This window comes from Falco punctatus (genome assembly GCF_963210335.1).
Source record: "Falco punctatus genome assembly, chromosome: 9".
Lineage (NCBI taxonomy): Eukaryota > Metazoa > Chordata > Aves > Falconiformes > Falconidae > Falco > Falco punctatus.
The window spans coordinates 19,439,241-19,460,204 of NC_137589.1; the positions used below are offsets into that span (position 1 = coordinate 19,439,241).

A 20,964-nucleotide genomic window follows, 5' to 3' on the forward strand; every position below is an offset into this window, starting at 1 on the left:
CAGCACCACTCAGGGCTGTCACATCAGCCCTGAGCACAGGACTTGCTGAGTCAGAGGTTCTCCTTAGCTCTACACTGTCATGGGTTAACAAGCAGGAGATGCTGAGTCAGCCAACTTTGGGGGACCCGGGTCCAAGCATCTCACCAGGTGCCAGAGGCATTCCAGTGATGACCCCAGGGGAGCATCCCAGCAAGCTGGTGGGGCAGAGAGCTGAGAGCCTCAGCTGCACGCTCTCCTGCCCAGAAATAACTAAGGGACTCAAATAGCAGGCAGCCTTGGCAGAAACCCTGTGGGAGCCCGCCCTCCCCACCTGCCAGCCATCCCAGGTGCCTTTCCCAGCTGTATCTCACATTCACATTGCCCAGGGGGTGGTCAAGCCTTGCTGCTAAATCCCAGTGGGTTTCCCCCTGTCGTGCACTGTTCAACCTCAACAGGCTTCACAGAGGAGTTCAGCCCTCCAGATCAAGTCCCCTCTTCTAGTTTTAAGCAGGGCATGTGGGAACAAGGTCTGATGGGAAGGAGGGACACATTGTCCCCAGCCCACCCAGGTGACCATGCCCCTGACACAGCACAGCCCAAGAGCAAAACCAAGTTCATGCTGTCAGCTCAGTTGCTGTGATTAAAGCATTTCCCACTCTTAAGACAACATTATTCCAGTGATGGTAGCATGTTATCACTAGGATGAAGAGAAAGTGAAATTGCACTCATCTGAATAGCCTCTCTGTCACGCATTTTGCAAGGCGTTGAGGCATGAGAGCTCTCTGAGAAACTCGGGTGAATCCAAGTTAGGTGGTTATAAGGCTAGCTACAGACCTGACATGATGGATCATTTTCATTTTCCCATTCCTGTCCTGCATACAGCAAATCCATTTGCTGGGCAATTAGACTTCAGTCATTACATTCTACTAAGGCAACATTCTTTTTGCAGAAGGGGGGACCCCAACTGAGAGAAACCCAGAGCACCTGCCCATCCCCACTCAAATCCAGGGCTACAGGTAACCCCACCTGCAGCAATGACACCTCCCCAGCACACTGGGGAGTGTCACACCTTGCCAGAGGCCTCCAGCAACTCACCTGGCATCAATATCCATGCCATTCTCCCTTACTCACAAGGCCTCTGAAAGGTTTGGGATTAAACAAAATGACCCTTGGAATGATTTTGCTAAAGGCAGCGAGCAGCACAATAAAGACAGGCAGTCCCCCTCATGCAAACTCTTCTTCTAAGGGCTGTTAACCAGCCAGCACTCCTGCTACTGGAGTAAAACACACTGCAATCCAGCTACAAGCAGCTGATGTGGGCTCTCCCGGTGTCCTGTCTCACCCGTGCCACTGCAGCCCAACCAGTCATTATCCCTCCTCCTCCTCTCCAGGCATCTCCCCCCCCCCCCCGGCAATTTCTTCCCTGGCTCCTTCAAAGGCTTTTAGCTTCCTCAAGCGCACGTCTCCTATTCCCTCTGCATGTGTGCACATGTGTATGTGTGTGTTTCCATTACTTCTGGGTGAAATAACTGACTAGAGGGTCAGTCCACTTGAAAATTGCTCTCCCCGGACCTAAATGAAACAGATGGGCATTGATGATGTTTTGGGAGAAATTAATCAGCCTGGACCAGCGGCAGCGCCAGCAGCTCCCTCTGCCCAATCTCACCTAATGAATTCCAAGCTCTCTGTCTTAATAGCTCCTGACAAGACTAATTTACTCTTGTAAGTGATTAGAGGGGGAATGATCTCTTAATTGTTGCTTAAGATTCCTTTCGGCATGGCAGGCAGCAAGCAGGAACTGCTCGGTTTGGTGCTAGGTGAGGCTGCACCCAGGGATGCCGTAGGGAAGGAGGGGGGGGGCTGCACGGGGGTGTTCACTCAGCACCACAGTGATGGGGACTTCCAACAGACCTCAAAAAAGGAGCTGCTTTTTTCCCCCCCTAGGTAAGAAGCACCATATACTGTTCTGCTACTTACACCTCAGTCAGGATATAAGAAGGGTGTTTCCAGACTATGCCTTTTTCTTTTTTCTTTTTAAAGTTCATAAGCCTAACTCAGAAAACACCTAACAGCAAAAGCCACAGAAACACTGTTTGTCAACTCTTTCAAGGCTGACGTTTCCCCCAATGCATCTGGAAACAAAATCCCAGGGTACCAATATTCTTAACAGTGAATTTCTTACTATACAGTGTAATACAAAGTTAAAAAAATTTCAAACCCCCAAATAATTCCAAGAATAATTTTATTTGCACAATACCTCACCAGAAAGCAGGCTGTCTGAAATCTTCCCTCATTTTCTGCCAAAATAGAAGTTTAGTCCAACTCCCGTAAGGTACTTCAAGCACCACGTACACTGTGAGGAAGCGTTTCCCTTCAGCTGTTCCCAACCAGCTCTCACTCCTGCCCTTGCACAGTTGATTCCTTCCCTGGGACTTGTCCAGGGCACATCCAGCACTAAGTGTGTTTGCAGGGACACTGGCAACTGAGAGGCTGGGAGTACACCGAGAGCAAACCAAAGAAACCAGGTGCGAAGGGACCTGTAAGGGGTGGGCTCGCTGGAGAAGGCCACAAAAAAAAATGGCACGGGTGCAAGTCATTGGGAGAAAAAAAAAATAATTACAGTGAAGTCAAGTCCTTCCTTTCCTCACACTGTCTCCAGCTTGCCTTCTGTGGTGCTGTGAGTAAAGGCACCCGAGCAGCCATTGCCAGTATTATTTCACATTGCAAATAAACCTGAGCACCACTGCAAGACAAAACTCCCCAGGCAGACTGCTGCAGCTCCAGCAAGCCTTCTCCTGAGGACACATTTCTGCGCAGAGCTCAGCTACTGCCCAGGAGCTTCCACACCACCTATCTGAAACTCATAACCAAGCCTCCACGTCCTGCCTACTTGCTCAGACACCATCCCGCAAGTGAGACACCATGGGCTGCAAATGATGCAACTGAGGGGACCCCCAAGAAGAGACAGAACCCTCAGCTGGAAGCCCTGGCTGAGCTGAGCAGTCACTAGAGTGCTCTCCAGAGTCCTCCAACCCTTTGACAGCCCGGTGACGACTTGGGTGCAGCAAAAACCCTTCTTAAGGGGGGTGCTGTGCAGTTGAAGGCAGCAGTAGATGTGAGAAAGGGCCTCCACAGCTTCCATCCCAGCCACCCTCCACTCCCAATCGATTCCTCACACATTAAAAGCCAGTCACAAGCCCTGATTGAAGAGCACAAGTTTAATGGACTGAGAGCCTGGAAAGAGGCTGAGAATGACCAGGTCGATTTCTGCATTTACTAAAAACCGATCCCTAGCTAAATAAAGAAAGAAAAATAAGCTACATCTGTCAGTCAAAAGGAAAGCATTTCTTTAATGCTTTTCCATCAGGGCGTCAGCAGCAGTGGACACCCTGCCCACAGGGACGCCCTACTTACCCACAGGAGTATCCTCGTTGATCAGCAGGTAGGTGTCAAAGAAGTAGTTTATGAAGTACGGCAGCCGATTGCCCTGACCTGCAAAGACGACAAAAGCAAGGTGTTATTTCCCTGGCTTGTCGTGCATGGGCCAGCACGGCTGGGAGAGGCTCAGGGCACACAGAGATGCACATGAGGGACCAGGCTTGCCATTTGGCATCGCGATGGCAAGGGGTGACTCTGAGATGAGGGCTAACAGGAGCACGGAGAGCACCATGTGGTCCCCCCCAGGGGCTGGCTGGGGAGCGGCTTCCCTCCACTGGCCTTTCTTATTTTAGTATTTTCTTTTACAGGGTGGAGGCAGAGGGGACGGGGGAAGCCAACAGCTTGGGAGCCAGGAACATCAATTATTGTTTTAGCGCATGATTAATACCTTCATTTTGTTCCCACGGTTGAGAGCCTTTCGCTTTGTCAGCCATCCCAGCAAAACCCGGTGTGCTTCCCCTCTCCCATCACCTGATTGCCTTTCCCTCTAATTGCCTTCTTTCACCTTTAATAACCAGGCTCACTTCTTTTTCCTCCGTTTTTTACAGAGCTGGAAGCTCACGAGCCTGCCCCTGGACTGCAGTGCCCAGCACCACAGCCTCATTAGGTGACAGAGTCCAGTGCAGAGCACGTAGGAGAACAACCACCACACCCTGAACCAGGGAAAAAGTCCACCAGGAAAGATTTACTATTTGAGGGATGCAGGAAAAGAGGTGGCAGGAGAGAAATGCAACAATTTTCCAAGAAGGTTTGGTGTTGAGCAGGCTACACCTGAGGGATGGGTTTTCCTCAATAGGCAGCCGGCACCGGCCAAGCCTGCAGGCTTTAAGAAATGCAATTCAGCTGCCAGGCGTCAAAAGCAGGGCTGTGCACAGGGAAGCACAAGTTTGAACTGGTCTGGCCAGAACAGTTCATGCCCATTGATGGGGAACCCCAGAGGCCAGTCGCAGGAGGGGGAGAGGCAAGGAGACTCACTAGAAGCAACAGGGCAGCGCTTCCTCACCGTGACCCCTCATAACTACCTTTGAGGTGAGCAGAGCCAAACCCAAGATCATGCAGGTATAAAATATTGCCAGCAAACCCCCTCACAACCCCCCACCACACCAGATGCAGATCCAGCCAGGGTCTTTCCAACACAGCTGTTACAGAGCATCACCTCCATCGTTACACCAGCTGTGCTGAAGCAAAGACACTGCTTCAGGAAAAGGCATAGCAAACCCCAGATGAGATCAGGTGTCCAGCTGTCCCTCCTGACCATGCTGCACTTCGCCACCACCTTCATGCCCTGTGCTTCAGCATCCCACCTTAAGAAACAAGAACCAGACCAAGTTTCAGCATCTTCTTCACCTGCCCAAGCTCCCAATGATGGGAGATGTTCCCAAGACCTTCTGAGCACAGGTCCCAGCTGTGCTCCCACACAAACCTGCTCAGCACCCACAGGAAACCCGCTCAGGAGGAACATGGGCACAGGATGGGGGAGCAGTCTGGGCTCCTCCCGGGCACCCTCTGTAACAAGACAAGGATTTTCAGCAGTGTCCTCTTTCCCAAGGCACCAGGTTTTTTAAACACCTTGAGAAGTGGGAAAGCACTAGAGGCAGTACTCTTGCAAAGGCAAGATTTAAATCTCAGCCCCTGGTGTTAAGTACCTGGAAAGAAAATGAAAAGGACCCCAACAAAATGGGTTATTTAGAGCTAATGGCATCTCCAGAGGCTTCGAAGCACACTTGTAGCTAGCTGCCATGGCAGGGCCAGCAGGCTTTGAAGGGAGCAGATAAGGCTAAAACACATGAAGCAGCCCTTGTCGCAGGGAACCCACTTCTGCAAACCCCTCTACTTCAAAATAGATTCCTTAATATCAACAGTATACTAAAAATAAGTTGCAACTTCCAAAGCCAGCTGCATCAGGCGCTGGGAGGCATTCAAACCACCAGTTTGCAAGCACAGTTATCTATGTCTTAAGACAGGAGGGCAACCGGCACCTAAGAACTGAGGAAAGCTGAAGGAGGGTCTGGAGGTAGAACTCTGCTTTGGACTGCAAATCCCAAGATACAGAGCCAGGCTGTCACCATGCTGCCAGACCATCAGTGTTCAGGAGGGCAGCGTGAGATGGGAGGGGATGGAGACAAAGCATCTGAATGATACAAAAACATAGGTCAAAGGATGCATGCTATGACAAACAGAAACCATACCCCAAAAAATAAAAAAGGGATGCTCTGCTGAAGCCACCAGCCTTATGTCCCCTGGCCAGCCTCAACACTTGTGTCCCAACCACAGCTATTTCCAGCTCCCCAACAGCCCAGACTACTGCCAAGGGCTGCATCCTTAGCACACCTTCAGGAACCTTCTCCACATCTCAGATGCGGATAAGCTCTTATCCTCATAACCTGGGTGCTCTCAAAGGATGCCCAGCTAGTCTGCAAACCACAAGTCTCCCACACATGTCCTGCTGCCTAGTCTAGGATGGCCAGAAGTTTTCCTTGACAAAGACAACAGCAATGTTTTGTTGGCTTTGGACACACTGGCGCTTTCACAGAAATTAATCAGGGAATCACAGCTACACACCACATACCCTGAAAGCAAGTTCACGTTTTCGCAAAGGCATCACTGTGAAGCGGCCATCATCTGTGTCCTCATCTAACGGATCATCGGCTGGATTTTCAGTCTGAAAGACTGTCCCAACCACCTGGCAATACCCTGCGATATACCATTGCTGTATCTCTCAACATGGCTCTTGCACATAGCCCCGCAGCAAGATGTGTGGCAGAAAACCATCACTTCCACCACACACTTGTAACCCTTTATTCCTCCTTCATGTGCTACCAACAGGCTCCAAGGGATCACGAACAATGTTGTTTTGATGTGCTGGGACATTTTCTTCCCTGTGTCTTCCACACTTGCTCCACACTATTCTTGTAAAAACTGCTGCTACTTTGCCCTTCAGAGTCCGTACTCACATCCTTGACCATGGCTGATGTGAAAGCATGGTAATCACAGGCCTGTTCTTCTAGTTAGCATCCTTCGGTCCCTCCTAAGCTGGAGATGAAGGTCTCCGCTCATCTCCAGCAAGTGCGGCAGTAGCTGGGTAGGAACATGCAGACTTCACTGCCGTGCCAGAGCTAAGCCACCCTCTTCCAAAACACCAAGCCCATTCAGGCTGCAATTCCACATTTACCCTGGCTAGTTACTTTGCCAGAATCTTTGCAAGCTTTCTGGGAAGAAGAGCTCCATCACCTGCTGTCCCCAGGGCATATGGCAGGGCATCCACGCACTTCTGATCCCAGGCACAAGAACTGTGCCAGTGCTTGCTTATTGAGGGCAGGCACTCTTTGGGGACACAACCACCAAGCCCTGGGCAGGGCAGGGTAGGGCTGACACACCGCTGACCTACAAGCCTCCAAATCCCCATTTACCTACTGCCACCCCAAGGCTTTGCAGCTTGCTATCGCCCAGCTAGGCACTGGCAGCACGGCCGTGCACATCCCAGCTGTGGTGCTGCAACTGACCGCACAGCAAGGGATGAAGGCGCAAGTCCCAGCCAGGCAAGCAAAACCCACCATCCCACTTCCAATGGGATGTACTAGACCACTCGTGGCAAGCGATATCTCTGAGGGGCAAGTTTTAGGAAGCTCACACTGGGGCAAAGGACTCACTGGGTTGTCTTTTTTACTTATTTTTTTCCCTTTCCAGAGGAGTGACAGGGCAGTTAACTAGTGAGGCTATACTTGATCTAATACGACACCAGAGGGAGATTGACTGTGCTTGTCAGTCACAGCTAATGTCATCCACTGACTGCTTAATCAGGCTGCCAATCTGGGCAAGCCATCTTGAGGCTTTAGTATGGGGGAAAAAAAAAAAAGAAAAGAAAAAAGCTTTTATTCCAGAGGGCACAGTGCTATCAAATGGACACACACTCACTATTGTTTATCAGCAAGCACCACATAGGCACGAACCCCCCAGCTTCCCTCTCTTCCCACCAGCACCCAGGGGCTTTAGCCCATTCACCACATAACAATCCTGATTTTCATGGGGCTTTGTCACACATTTACAGTACTTATGCACCCCACGATATGCCAAAGCTCGGCCAGAGTGGCATATTTTCTACACCAGAAGGCAGTTGTCCCACAAGCTCCTACCCAGCAGCCAGGCTGGACTCCACAGTCCCCTGCCAGAAGCTCATGTCCCAGGGAAGACCAAGAGCATCATGCTCACAGGGCAGAGCCCAGCACTGGGAGGAAAGCTGGTCGTGGAGGCTATGCCTGCCCAAAGCACTGCCCTGTCTTCCAGCTGGAATTAGAAAAGAGGTTTTGCAGCTCAGAGAAAAGTTACTTCCCCACACAGCATATATTAAAGCACAGTTCAGGTAATAATTTTGCTGCTGAAAACACAGGGAGAGCCCTGCCAGTAGTACCTCTGCTGCTGAACAGCTAACAGGCTTCTGGTTTACATTCTTGCCTTTCATCCACTTCCTCTAATTTCCTGTAGGGTTGGTTTTTTTTGTTTGGTTTTTTTTGGTTTTTTTTTTTTTTTGTTTTTTGTTTTTTTTTTTTTTGCATAAAATGACCTAACTTCATGTCTACCACTAGCTTTGACTTTGTGAACCCCATCTGGAAGTTGCCATGGTCTTCCCACTGACACACAACAAGAGCATCTACCACCATTGGGATCACCAGCACATCCTCCTCCAAGCCTCTTTCCAGTCCCGCCTGCTCTCTCCCAGGAAGGGCCACCTGATGCCATGTGTGTCCTCTTACGGCTGCAAGAAAAGCAGCTGCATAGGAGCACAACATGCAGGTCCCCAGGACTGCATTCAATGGAGACAGGTGATCTGCTTGCCCATACCAGCCACATCTCCCCATCACCACAGCAATGCTGCTCTGACTTCAGATATTCATCAGGAGACCACAAACACAGCAATTTTTACCCTTGTACCTCACAAACATGAGGTCCAAGCAGGGAGAAGAGGGGAGAGAGAAAAAGCACAGCACTGGACAGACAACAAGATGACTTACCCAGAGAGACCAGCCCCAGTAGCAAGAGAAGCAGAAAATTGCCAGCAGCAGCGTGATGCTTCATGGCTCCTGTCAAAGAAGAAAGGCAGCGTCAAGTCCAGTGCTTTATGAATATTACCTTGTCTTCCCAAAGCAGGCTCAGGGATGCAACCCTGCTCCAGCTTGGACCTTAGAGAAATCCCTTTTTGTTGGGATCGTGCATGTCCTTGCACCCAGGAGATGAACATTTTGTTGACTCTTTGCTTTTATACAGGGCACTTCACCCCAAGAGTGCTGCCACCATCACATTCCTGGTTCATGCAGCCCCAACCATCCTCCTGGCAAACGCCAAATTGAAATCATGATTAGCCTGGCATAGGTGATACATTTTTTATTTTCCACTTTCCAAAGTGTATTTGCTCAACTTGTGCGAGGGGATAAGGCACAGCGATCTCTGCGGTCAGGACTGGAGCAGAAGCAGCCCCAGCTGAGACAAGCTGCTTGAGCATCGCGCAAGATGTTGAGGGTAAGGAAAAGCTGCTGCAAGCCAGGAGCAACACAGCAGCGAGCCATCAGGACTGGGATTGTTTTGGCAGAGCTGCGTGGGAAGCTTGACCCAAAAATCACTGAAGAGGCACCAGGATTTCAGAGGACAACGCATAACTCCTCAAACCTCTCAAACCACCCGGGTGGCTGCAAAACAGGCACTGTGAGAGCACTGGAAGCAGACGGGCTTGCAAATGTGCCTGCATCCTACACTGCCTCTCAAATTTCCCTGGCTTCACATTCACCACAACACATGACTCCTCACAACAAGGCAAAAAGAATAAAACAGTAACAGGGAGCCGCTTAGCACAGCCACATCCTCGCGTGGTTTTCAGATCGCTAAAACCCAAGTTCTTCCTGAGCCAACCCCACAGAACCTCAAAGTCCCACTTTACATGGGATATTTTAAAACATTTCACCCTGGAGGCAAGTATAAATCATGTGTGTTAGACACAGTGTACAGGCACAACGGACACCCCCAGGCAGCGCTCTCAGAGCCTGAAGCGGACAGAACATCTCAGTGACCCATCCCTGAAGCTCTCTGTATTTCTGCAGGTGCTGTGAAAGGCGTGGGGCAAGGAAACATTTTCCTACCAGCTCAGCACATCCACACAGCAGCAGACCCAGGAACACGAAAAGCAGAGAGCATATGTGACAGCAACAGAGATGAACCCATCGTTAAAAGCATAAGCAGCTCCCACTTGAGATCTGAGCACTGACCTGAGCCGTGAGGGCTGAAATGAGCAATAAATCACACCTCCCTAAGTAGTTTACCAGCCTAAGTAGGGACTTGTTACATTCACAAGTAGTCACACAGGCTTTTCGTTCACCAGTGCTCACAGCACTTGGAGAACAGACCACTAAACAAACAGACCTGAATAAGCTGTTGTGATGTGTGATTCCCACTTAGGGAACACCCCAAGAAACAGTTCACCCCTAAACCCAGAGTACCACCTTCACTCCTCACTTGCCCCAAAAGCAGCAGCTCAGCCTTCCCTTTACAGCACCCAGCTCTACACACACCAACACGGAGTGACCCCAAAGCATGGCACTGTCCTGGCACAGGCTGCAGCTGCGACCCCAGCTAAGGGCAGAGGGGTCTGCACCCCATTACCACCCTAAGGGATGCGTGGGCACCCCGCAGGGTGGTCCTTACCTCTGCTGGGGAGCCTGCACCCCAGCGAGAACAAGTAGATGCTCCTAAAAAAGCTTCAAAGCAGTAGCTACGTATGTTTTACTTTTACTATTAGATATGTCAGAAAAGACAGTTCATAACAATTCTGTCACCATGGAAAGGACCCTAATTCTAATTGCTTCAGCTATTTTGCCACAAAAGGGTCTCTGGGAGGAAAAGGTCTGCACCTAGGAAAGAAAAAAGGTGCTGTGGTCTTTTCTGTGCCTCTTTAGGAAATTCAGCACAAGCCTGAGAAGACATTTGGGATCAGTGCTGCCTAACTTTCAGGCGTATCATGCCAATCTCCCAAGAAAACAGACAGGGCAGGACAGTTTAATCCTCTACCCCCCTGACCAGTTTTTGACTTCTGTGTGTTTGGTGCCAGCAGAGCATCCAAAAACCCAGTTTCTAAACAAAAATTACTACTTTCCCAGGAGCCAGGCATCGTATCAGGCCCTTTAAATCTTCAGATTCAGCTTGCAAAAGCAAAATAGAGTCTTCTAACAAAGAAAAACACCAAACCTCTCAATTTTCCCCCTGCTTTGATAGGTTTTGGGGAGGAAAAAATCTTGGACCTAGGCAACGTTGCTGTTCAGGCCCCCACATCCCCCTGGCCAGCACCAAGCCCAGGGTGCAGAGCCAAAGCTCATCATGCTGCTGCCAGAGCGGATGCAATGGAGATGAGCAAGGCAGCCCAACCCCAAGCTCTTCCTCTGCCTTCTGCTGCACCAAAATGCCATCGAGGAAAACACTAACTTTCTTTTAAAACAGCACCGCTATCAACCCAAGCGAGCGGAAACATTTTCAGGCTTCACAGACCATGTTTAAAAAGCAACAGGGCAGTGGAAAAACAATTTACGTGATGTAGAAGTAAAGGCAGTTGAAAGCATCCCTTTTTGAGTGTCATGATAAATCTAAATATTGTATATTCCAAGTCAGTCACTTCATTATGTAAGTAATTGCCTAAAATGTCATTCTGATTTTGTCTGTCTTCATTAATACTGCAGCTCTTCACTGGTTCTCCGAGAAGGTTCACTCGAATATTGCAAATTTAGGAACGGGATTGAGAAATCTCTGGGGAGAACTTAAAAATTGTGACTAAGAGCATATTAAATTGCACCTTCTGCCTGAAAGAGGCTCTTTGTAGGAAGCATTCGGTGCAGTTTCCAGCATAATAATGTCTCTGGGCAAGTCATCTCTGGGAACTTAACTGTTGTCTCCTGGCTGCAAAAGTACTAATGTTAAACCAGAGATTTCCCAGTCTACTGGCAACCGCTCCCCAAGGCACGGGAAGTGGCAGACAGAACCACATTAAATGGTGATGGATGGGAACCGGAGGAGCCTCTACTACTGAAACACTGCTCTGCAAAGAAGTCCGGGGCTTGAAAGTTTAGGAACCGGGTCAGGTCAAGCAGAGTTTTTTCAGCCCACTTGCCCCAAATGTCTCCTTCCCAAGCCCTGGAGGTAGCTTTTTTAAAATCCCATCTGCTTGGCTACACAGATGGAGCCTGGCCAGCACATGCTCCAGTCCACAGCACACATTAATCCCAGTGAAGTTGGCAATGAGGCTCCAAGAGCCTTCTAGCATCTCACCTCCACGAAACACCGGAGTAGCAATGCTCCTGCTTCTCAGGCCTAGGCTACACATCACTCTCAGGGTGCTTATGCATCGGTTTCCAGGCTGTGCACCTGTATTGGTTATTTTTCAATGCACTGTTGGGGCACTTGCATGTGAGAATGGCTCGCACGCCTACAAAACACATTTAATTGCCTGCATCAGAGCAGCGGCAGTGGCTTCTGCGAAGGCTGTGCCTTGTTGGCAGAGATGCTTTCACAATCAAGCTGCTGCTAGCATCTTTAATCACTCCCCAAACCCCTGGTCCCTCTACCCCCCACCCAGTCTTCCCTTCCCCAAACCGCACCATGACGCTTGCGCCTCAGAATTTATAGTGTCAGCCTCTCCGTTTGCTCTGTGCTGTTCCAGGAGCATAAAGAAGAAATGAAAGTGTAAATCAAAGCATTTCCCAAAAGGCTTCTATGTGAGAAAACTGTACGCACCTTCCCAAAAAGCTCCTTCTCCAGTGATGCAGCACAAATGATGTCCCCCAAAGAGGGGAGCCCAGCAGCCAGCACTGCCCACCCACAACATTTGCACCCGGGTAGAAGTCCCTGAGATGCTACCAGGATCCCACCATGCCAGAGGCATCCAGCCACATGCTGGAAGACCCTTCTCCCCAGGGCATGCCATCTGTGCCTGCTATTCCTATCAAGCTGGCTACCTTGGAAGAGCAGCCCATGAGATGCTCCAACAAGGGCCACCACCAAATGTGCATCAAAGAAACCACCCCCACGATCCTCTTCAAAGCACACTGCTTGGCACCAACCCTCATGCCAAAACACAGCGGGCTGCAGAGGCACAGCAACTCCCGTCTCCCCAGCTTTTTCCATCCCTCTGCTCCTCAAATGGAAGCACCACTAGAAATTCACCTTTTCTTCTTCTTCTTAATGCTTCTTGGCCAGGTCTTTACAATAGGTAGGATTCAAAAGGAAAAAAGTAAAAGTTAATTTTTATTTTCACACACACATATTGGCATGAGCTATACACAAATCATAATTCCTAAAAATAACAAATTGCAGAACAGGGTAATCAGAAGTAAATTGATACTGATAAATAAGCTTTTCTTCCATGCGGTAGGTGGTTTATTTTAATCTAATGAGTTTTATATTTTCTGAGCTTTCAGATTCCATGATGAAGAGCCGTCCGCACTAGAATTACGAAGCACTTTGAAATATTGTAATTTTATGGCTCATTTTGTCAGGACTCTTGAAAATTAGATTTGTTCCCAGTGAAAAAAGTTGCCTTTTTTTTCCTTCTATTCCCTGCAGTGAAGGAAAAAATTTCCTTGTTAAATACAGACTAACATATTTGTATGCATGTGGGGTGGGGGAGGATGGATGCGCACAGAACAGGGAGCAAAGGGGCACAGCTGCCACAACCCACCTAAGCCCTGAGACTGTGCTTGCAGGAGAAAAAGCGTGAGAGACACTCTCTCCCCTTCCTTCACCCCAAAAGCAAATCCGAGGTTGGAAATACAGGGTTTTTTCTCCCCACCCAGTTCAGGGGATACCCACAAAGCTGACAGCGAGTCTGAGCTGCTCTATGCATCCCAGGTAGCACCAACTGGTGGTATTTATACCTTTCTTCTAGCAGGGAAAAAGCTAGAGCTGTTACTCACTAACAACTAGTAACACCAAAGTTTCCCACATTTCCAGCAGTTTACTCCCATTTCAAAACAAGGAGCGGAGTGGAAACATTCTATTTCCTCTGTGAGAGGTTTGATTACCCATAGGAAACAAGCATTAGCTGCAAGATGACATTAACACCTTGTTTAACCAGAAGCCCAAGACCAGAAGAAAATGTCATGTTTGAATTTCTCAGTCCACGCAGGAAAACTTTGTCTGGGTTGGAAGTGAAACTAGTTATCCAAGTCACTACAAGTGCCATAAAATAATCCTCAGAACTACTCAGCATTAGCAACATGCAAACCCTCCACCACAGCACACCCCAACTGCGGTATGCCCGGGGAAAGTCATTTAGTGATACATACAAGTACAAGCATCCAATTCACTTCTTTATTCATGCAATATTAAAATAACAGCCTGGGAGCTTTGGGAAGGGGCCCCCTACTCTGCACTGCAGCAGTCCCACCCACCCCTCCACAGCCAAGGTAGCACCCTTCTTGGGTAGGTGGAAGAGGAGATGGCTGAGTTTTGGGTTTGTTTTTTGGTGGTTGATTTTTGTTGTTGGTTGGAGTTTTTTGGGGTGTGTGTGTGTGTGTTTGGGTTTTTGGGGGTTTGGCTTTGTGGTGAGGGGTTTTTTGGGGTTTGTTTTTTTTTTTTTTTGAGTGGGGCAGCACTGGCTCTACTGAGTCTCCAGCACAGGTTGCTACGATGCCCATGGTGACTAGCAACCATTTTCCATCACAAAGCCTCACTTAAGCTGGAACCACAGCTCCTAAATAAGAGGCAGACTGGGATGGGGTATGGAGACCAAGCTAACAGGTTCCTGGCTCTCTTGGTTCCTGGAGAGGCTGGCTGCACCAACACAGAGCCCAGCACAAGGACCCAACGCAGCAAAGGAGCAGCAGGGCTGCAGAGCAGATGCCAGCGTGGGATGAAAAGGTGGAAAAGCAGCCAACAGCAACAGAGCTTAGCTTAAAGAAAAAAAAAAAAAAAAACAACCAAAAACAGAAGGGAAAAAAAAGGAGGAGGGGGAAGGGTGGGAGTTATTGCCTTAGGAGGAGGTAGAAAGCTGAATTCAGTGAAGCGGCACATGCAGCCTGGTCTCAAAGACAGGAACCTCTCTCCAGACTCTTAAAAAGCAAGCACACAGCAATGGACAAAGTGGTAAAAGTGAAGATGCTGACAGCCTGACGCAAAGCCTGCTGGTGAACAGGAGGCCAGACACTTTCTTCTTGTGCCCTGCCTGGAAGAAGGAAGGCTCGCCTGCTGCCCGAGGCCGGGTGGCAGCCTGGCTGGACTTGCAAGCACCACCATCAGAACGATGGTTGAGAGGTGTACAGCATCCTCGGGCTCTGACACAACATTTTTGATTGAGTTTGTAACGCTGCCACGCAGCCTGTGCTTACATATCCTGGAGCACTCCTGCCTGCACTGCTTCAGATGCAAGCACGCAACTTCTGTTTCACTTACGGTTTTTAAAGGAAAAACAGAAGAGAAGACATCTGTGAAGTGAAATTAAAGAAAAAAAAAGCGTTCACCTAAATATTGCCCACTTCATTTACAGAATAATAAGCACACTTAACAGACATGCAGCAGATACCTACTGCTCCAGCCTTCTGGCTCAGGCTGTTGCCTGCTGCACAGGAGCAAAGCGGGGGGCTCAGCAGGGCTGTGCGCTTGCAGGGACACAGAGGGACCAGCCAGGCACCTCCCTCCTTGCCACACTCCGGTGCAGCTTTGAACGCAAGCATCGCTTTTTTGCAGCAGCAGCAAGCATGCTATAAGCTTCATTCTAAGAAGTACACCCGTAACAGCGCAAGCAACACAATGAAAAAAAAATTCAGCATCAACTTCAAAAGCAAGACATCAACCACAAAACCAGGAGCTCTTGACAATCAGTAACCAAACTACGTTTCAAAGCCCTGCCACAGAAGATGGGTTACTTATCGAACTTCATCTTCCTGGGCAAACACTCATAGCAGCAGACACCACTCCAAGCCCCGTCAGCACAGGACCCCAGGTACGCGTGCACCCAGGATCTCACCCCGTCTCCAGCTACTCCTAAGCTCCAGGCTGGTTGCTTGCATCACTAAAAAGAAGCAACAAGGCTATTCATTCAGTCCTCTGGTAACTCAAACTGCAGGCTGGAAAGGTAGATCTTAAAAAACAGGGTGCTTTAGAAGAGTTTTTTTAAAAAAAAAAAAAAAAAAACCACAACCCAAACCAGGAAAAGAAAAAAATAAAATAAAAATTGACGACCCTCACACTGAGCAACCTGAGCTGCAAAAGCTCTCAGGCTATTTCTTGCCTCATCCAAATCAAGAGAGAAGTGTCCTTGCTGCTTTCACACAAAGCTCACTTAACTTTCAGCGAGAGGCACTTTGCTGCAACAGACCTTTTCAAGGCCCACTGGCTGTTCAAGCTAATAAAAGTGAGGCTTTGCCTGATGGAGCAACACCATGGGCACGCTGTGGCTAATCACTCGCTAGCTGAAATTTTAAGAGGGGGGAAAAAACAAAGTAGTAGAGACAGCAGAGGGAAAGGAAATGGGGCTACTTAGGAGGAACCCCACCACCACCGCAATCCCTTTATCCCCAAGAGCAGGGAATCAAACTGAAAGACAAAGGGATTTAGCAGAGATGAAGATATTTGAATTAATGACAGTAGTTCATCACTAGTGACAGGCTTGTTCATGCAAGCCCTGCTAGGACCCCAGATGTGACTAAGAACCCTCTAAGGTGTCCAGTCCCTCTGCTACGTGCCCTTTTCAAAGCTGCAGCACCCTGGGCACCAGCATATCCCCCTATTTCTATCAGGATTTTGCCCTCAGTGACTCTCTCCCCAACATACTCCAAGCAGGACATCTTTCTCCCCTGGAAAGCAGCTGTTATATCAAACACACAGATCAGGGCAAAGCAATTCAGGATAAGGACAGAAAAAAGCCTCACTGCAACTCTGGCTCTGGCAGAGGCTGGAGAGGGGACATTATGGCCCTCCCATGGCCAGATCAAAGTTTCCACTGCAAGATACATCCAGCAAGGTCCTTGGCCCTCGGGCATGGGTTCAAGCAGATGCTTCTGCAAGGCTATCTAGCAGAAAAAGAGAAGATGTGCATCCAGGATGACCCCTCTGATCACTTATGGAGCACACCATAATTAGCAAGCACCTACCATAGCCACGTACTAACATTTTCAGGGAGTGAAAGCCATCAGGCTCCATGACCAAAGATTTCCTGCCCAGGTTGACCAAAGCTTCAAGCTCAGCATGCTGCATGGCACAGCCTGTGCACAAACGCTACTGCAGTGCCTGCTATAGCGTCCTGGTCATTAGTGAACCACAGGCAAGATCCAGGACATCTGCAAGATTTGGGTAAGCCTTGGCCACTGGGATTCCCCATTTCAGCTGCAGAACCTGGGTTCTGATAGCAATACAAGCATGAAGGCATGAGTTTTCACATTTGTAGGTCTAGGGCCACGAAAGCTCCAAACTAACCCTCACCCTCCTGTAACATCATTAAAAGTCTTACTGGAGGAAGCAGGACACTGTAGTGGGAAAAAACACAGAAGTTTTGGGATGCACTTTGAACTATTTATGCTCACAAAGCAAACCTCCAGCTAAATTAGTCAGGCTGCAATAGCCCAGCTGCAAGCAGCTGGGACATTTTACACCCTAATGAGAGGCCACAGGCCAACCCCTCATCAAGCCAACTCCATATCCTAAAGCTTCTTAAATTTAAAAATAATCTGTGCTCAAGACCATCTGCACAGAACATCTAAGAAACTTTATAAATTAAATCCTTTTTACAATGTCCTCACCACCCCAGCTGCTCCTGAGGTGTGCTCCAAAAAGAGGATTGCAGTGCCCTTTTTCTTTGCATACCCCCATCAGGTCAGCAGGGAAGCTACCATATCATGGACATTATTCTGGAGATCATTACAGCTGGGCAGCAGAAACCATGTCTGGTGCTACCTTCCTGCCGTATTCATGTCTGCCCCTGGGAGGGACACATAGCCTCTTTGCCTGTGGGCCGAGTATCTTTCCCAGGCCCAGATACAGCAAACAGCCAAGCTGCACAGCTCCCACCTCTTGCAAACATCATTTCTCCCACTTATTACCCAAGAAAAAAAAAGAAAAGAAAAAGAAAAGAAAAGAAGGAGAACATCAATTTTTACAGTTTCCCATAAAGGGAGTGTTTTACAACTTGGTCTTAAAACAAAACATTGTATTTTCACGACACGATCTTGACTTGGCACTACAAAACCTACAGTTTGCCTTCTGAAACAAGAGAGCTTTGTACTGGGAGAGGGAGGGAGAGGGACGGAGGAGGAAAATGGAATTGCAAAGGGATTTCCTCTCATCCTTCCCCAGGGCAGAGGAGAAAGAGAGGCAGTGGTAAAACTCCCTCCCTCAAAACACTCACCTGCATTTTAACGAATGTGAATTTCCCATAGGAATACTTCACTCTCCTCCACCAAAAAAAATATTTTAAAGATTCATGCACCGGCTCTATCCCATAGCGCTATCACGCACCAAAGCCACACACACAAGGCGTCCTGTCCCAAGGAGACCCCAGGAAAGAGCCGGGCTTGTTGCATGCAGCCCCACCACATCAGACACCAGGAAGCAGCAGCTCTGCCAGCGTTCCTGACCCCCTCAACATCCATCATGCCCAAGGGATCTGCCACCCGCAGGGCTTTTCCCCCAACACAGGGGAAAAAAGCCAAACAACAAAAAACATGCACCAGCACAGAAAACTTCCCATTCCAGCATCACCTCCCCCAGAAAATAACAGTCAATAAGAAAGGCAGCTTAGGGAAATTACAGCAGTTGGCAAGAGGGTGCTGGCAGCACCCCTGGACATCGCCAACATTAGATTGGTTTTGAATTTGCCCTTCCCACATAGGGCACCCATGGGAAAATCCCGGGCTGCACCTCTGCCCCAGCCAGCCCCACTATTCACCCGTGGACAAGCAGCACATAATCCTGCCTGCTGCATCCTTTCATTTGGCCAAATAAGCCACCCCAGCTCTTTTTTTTTAAAAAAAAAAGAGAGGGAAAAGTAAAGAACTGTTGCCTTTTCTGTCAACAGCCTTTAATTTTTTTTTTAACAGATCTTTACTACCAACACCACAGATTTTATATTTTCCCAATTAAATGCCTGTAATGAACACCCACACCCATATTTCTAATTGCAGATGGGTACAGGCTATTATTTATCCTCACACAGCATCCAAAAATCATGGACCAGAACAAAGGGGCTGGTGGCAGGTAGATCAAACTGGAAGACACCACTAAAGGAAAAGCTACCCCTGCCACAAAGAACTTGGAGCCAAAACGCCCCTAACGAACCCCAAACTCTGCAAGTTAAAAGCATGGGTAATGTCATTTAGCTGCCCGGTTTTAACAGGGACCAGACTCTTGAAGTTTGGGCATTTTCTGTAAATAAAGGCTCCGGCAACGACTCCAAACAGTTAGAAGCGAAAGATGTCAGGCCAAAGCTAAGTTGGATGCACACAGGGGTCGGTATTGAGGTGGTTAGCAAAACAGTTATTTCAAGAAAAGAGGATTGCCGGTTTTGTCAGAGATTAAGGAAAAGAGGAGCAAGCAGAGAGGCAGGATAAAAAAAGAAAAAAATAAATCTCAAATAAAGTGTTTTCTTAAGAAATAAAAAGAAACCACTCAGGGCAAGTCTGTCGTTTTGCAAAGCTGTCTGCCCGTTTAATAGGTTTTTGAGGGGGCTCCAGAAGAGCCCAGCACCCCGCTGCCGGCAGCCCGGCCGGTGCGCGCCCCCGGTGCGGGACAGCCGCAGCCCCGCTCGCCAGAGAAACTTTGCAGCTCCGCACCCCGCCTCCTCCCATCCAAACTCCAAATTACAACCGAGGATGGGGGGGGGGGGGGGCACACAGCAGTGCTTGCTCTTTCGGGGGCAAGGCGGCAGGCACCAACACACTTTTTCTTTTTTTGCTTTTCTAGAGCGGGGGAAAGGCTGTGCTTCCCGCCTCCTGCCATTGAAACCACCGCTCTGACCGACACCCCCCCCCCCCCAAAAAAAAAAAAAAAAAATTATAACGACGGCAGCGCTCACCCCAAAGAAGTTGTCCCCTCGGTGGAAGCAAATACAGGGGGGTTGGGGAGGAGGACGGCGCGCGAACTGGCCCCAGGGGAGGGGGCGTGCGGGGTGCCAGCGGCCCCGCGCATCCTCCTAAATAAATGAACGCGGAATAAGGCAAACTCGCGGGGCATTACCTGCGGCGGCGGTCTCGGTGCCGAGTGTCAGCGGCGGTCCCCCATGACCCCCCCCCACCCCTCCTCGGCTGCCAGCCCCGCCGCCCTGCCAGCCGAGTGAGCCGCCACGGGGGGAGGAGGAGGAGGAGGAAGGGGTGGGGAAGGAGCCCGAGCGGCGGCTGACGCGGGCGGCGCAGCGCCCCTTGCCCAGGTAACGGGTATTTCAGCGCCGGCTGCACCCACCCACACACGCCACCCCCAGACCCCCGGCGCACCCCCGGGCTGGCAGGGTGCACCCCGAGACAGCGGTTGCCTCTTCAAACGCAACTTCAGCCCGAGGCAGGCGCTGGCCACATGAAGTTTAAGCTCAGCTTCTTTGGGTTTAATATTGTTTTTTCAGTCATTATTGCTATTTTTTCTGACCTCGGTGCAAAAGCAGCTGGCAGGCCCAGGGAGCGCATAAATCATACATGAGTAGGAAAGCGATACGGGCAGCACGCCGGCCTCAGCACCGCGCTCGCAGGCATGCCAGGAGAGCTGCTCAGTAGTATTTCTTCCCAAGCTCCTCTCCCTTGAGTGCTCAGAACCTCAGTTTCTACAGACATGGCATTGCGTTTGCCATGCCACCCGTGCACGTCTCCACCTAACCCCTCACACTCCTCCAGGCCCTCCCAGCTTTCCTAAACCCAAGAGGAGGTTGCAGGGTAAATCCCTGCCTACAGCTCGAGCCACACGCAACTTTAAGGAAGGCAGCCAAATCCCACCGCTTCACCCCATTTCTTGTGTTCTTGGAAGCAACAAAACCATAGAAAGAAGCCTACAACACCACCCGTCCCCACTTGCCTCAACCCCAGGAGGGGCCAGGACTTCAGATCCTGCCCCGCTGCACACACGTACACAAGCCTCCCATCACTTGTGCCCTGAAGGAGCTTTACCTCCTTCCCACCAGGCCCCATCACAAGCAGCTTTAATTAAAATGCTAAACAAGTGCAGTTTGTACTGCTAAAGCCCCTCTTGGAGCCCTGCCTGGAGATGCCGGGAACCTTCCCATCCACTCACCTTCACATCCCTCCTCCTAGAGCAGCAGTGGGCAAGTGCCTCTGCAGGAGCAGGAGGGGATAATTAAACCCTTGCCTCTTTTGAGCAGCTTCTACTAATTATGCAATTACCACAGCTCCTGGGCTAATTGATTTGAATTGGACAGAGGTCTGGTACTGCTGCCCTCACCCTGACCCTGGGGATGGGGGCTCTGCAGTGGCCCCTCACCTGTGGAGAGCCCCCAGGGTGAGGATCCCCCCTTCCCTTTGCTGGGCCTCCCCCAAATCGGGTTAAGCTGCAGGGCAGGGGGGTGCTAAGCCCCATATTGCACAC

The 20,964-nt window shown here is 49.7% G+C and overlaps 1 protein-coding gene across 1 annotated transcript in view; it reads right to left on the reverse strand.

Moving 5' to 3' along the window:
* Positions 1–20,171, reverse strand: part of CDH23 (cadherin related 23) — a 213,657-nt gene extending 193,486 nt beyond the window's left edge. Inside the window, exons 1-3 of the mRNA XM_080401276.1 lie at positions 20,017–20,171; positions 8,427–8,495; positions 3,394–3,471 (exon numbers count right to left, since the gene is read on the reverse strand). Coding sequence (XP_080257402.1) covers positions 3,394–3,471; positions 8,427–8,495; positions 20,017–20,065 — 196 coding nt within the window. The 5' untranslated portion in view covers positions 20,066–20,171. The remainder of the gene's footprint in view (positions 1–3,393; positions 3,472–8,426; positions 8,496–20,016) is intronic.
* Positions 20,172–20,964: the final 793 nt, after the last annotated feature.